We start from the raw sequence: 1039 nt of genomic DNA, 5'->3' as shown, positions 1-1039 counted from the left end.
AAGTACTGTTACGATAAAGATACTAATTTGGCCGGAAATGTTTTGTGGGTCTCTGCTAGTTATTAATATTGGTGAAGGACAAAAGAGCCATTATACATAGTAAACTGTAATTAAAAGCACATTTTAAATTAACTGCTGGTAAAAAGTTTTTCACATGAAACAAATGAAGTTATTATTCATAGTAGCACACAATATTTGTTTCAAAGACACCAGTTTTCAGTATTGTGTTTCTTGTGTATTATAAAGCTGTAAAAATTGTTGCAAATTTTCTTTGTTTATTGAAAAACAGCGACTTTATATTCTATAAAATTAAACTGGATTGTTTAAAAATTATAACAGATTCCAGAACTGATCATGATGTTTGTAATTATTTTTTATTCTTGAATGTGCAAAATGCATGATCAGTGATTTGTTTATTTTAGCTCTGTGTTCAAAAACTAGTGTTTTCAGTTTGATTTGTTAATCTGTTTATATCTTTAAAAATTCCATTGTTTCAAAATAATATGTAATAAAAATTTATCATTATGGAGAGTTTATATCTGTCTTTTGCTTTATTTTCATTTATTTTGCACAGGTGTGGCCTCATTCAGAATATCCTTTAATCCCAGTGGGAAAAATGGTCCTTAATCGAAACCCCAAAAACTATTTTGCAGAGGTGGAACAGTTGGCTTTCTGTCCTGCACACCTAGTGCCTGGTATTGAACCCAGTCCTGACAAGATGCTTCAGGTATGGATCTGTCTTACAAATTAGAACATAATTCCAACTTTTTTACAGTAAGATGTATGCTGTGTGCTTGAATTCCAGGTTAATTGCATTGTAGTCATAATAGCTTTATAAACCAGGGTTGCTTTCACTCTCTTTAGTATTCTGAAAAAAATAATAGAAAATAACAGGCTCCTAAATTATTCTAAAATCAAGGTAGTTCCTGAAGTACCCAAGAAAAGTAAATATTATAAAAGACATATGTGTGTGTGTGTGTATATATATATATATATATATATATATGTAGATAGATATGAACTGTTTCACAGTTTTAGG

At 29.7% G+C, this 1039-nt stretch overlaps 1 protein-coding gene across 2 annotated transcripts in view; it reads left to right on the top strand.

Moving 5' to 3' along the window:
* Positions 1–1039, top strand: part of LOC106466397 (catalase-like) — a 16746-nt gene that overhangs the window by 10782 nt on the left and 4925 nt on the right. For both annotated transcript variants that reach the window (XM_022394819.1, XM_013926685.2), the window contains exon 7: positions 575–727. In XM_022394819.1, the coding sequence (XP_022250527.1) occupies positions 575–727 (153 nt within the window). The remainder of the gene's footprint in view (positions 1–574; positions 728–1039) is intronic.

Source organism: Limulus polyphemus, unplaced genomic scaffold, assembly GCF_000517525.1.
Source record: "Limulus polyphemus unplaced genomic scaffold, Limulus_polyphemus-2.1.2 Scaffold73, whole genome shotgun sequence".
Lineage (NCBI taxonomy): Eukaryota > Metazoa > Arthropoda > Merostomata > Xiphosura > Limulidae > Limulus > Limulus polyphemus.
The sequence above is the reverse complement of the archived record's forward strand: the minus strand, read 5'-3'. Positions and strand labels throughout refer to the sequence as shown.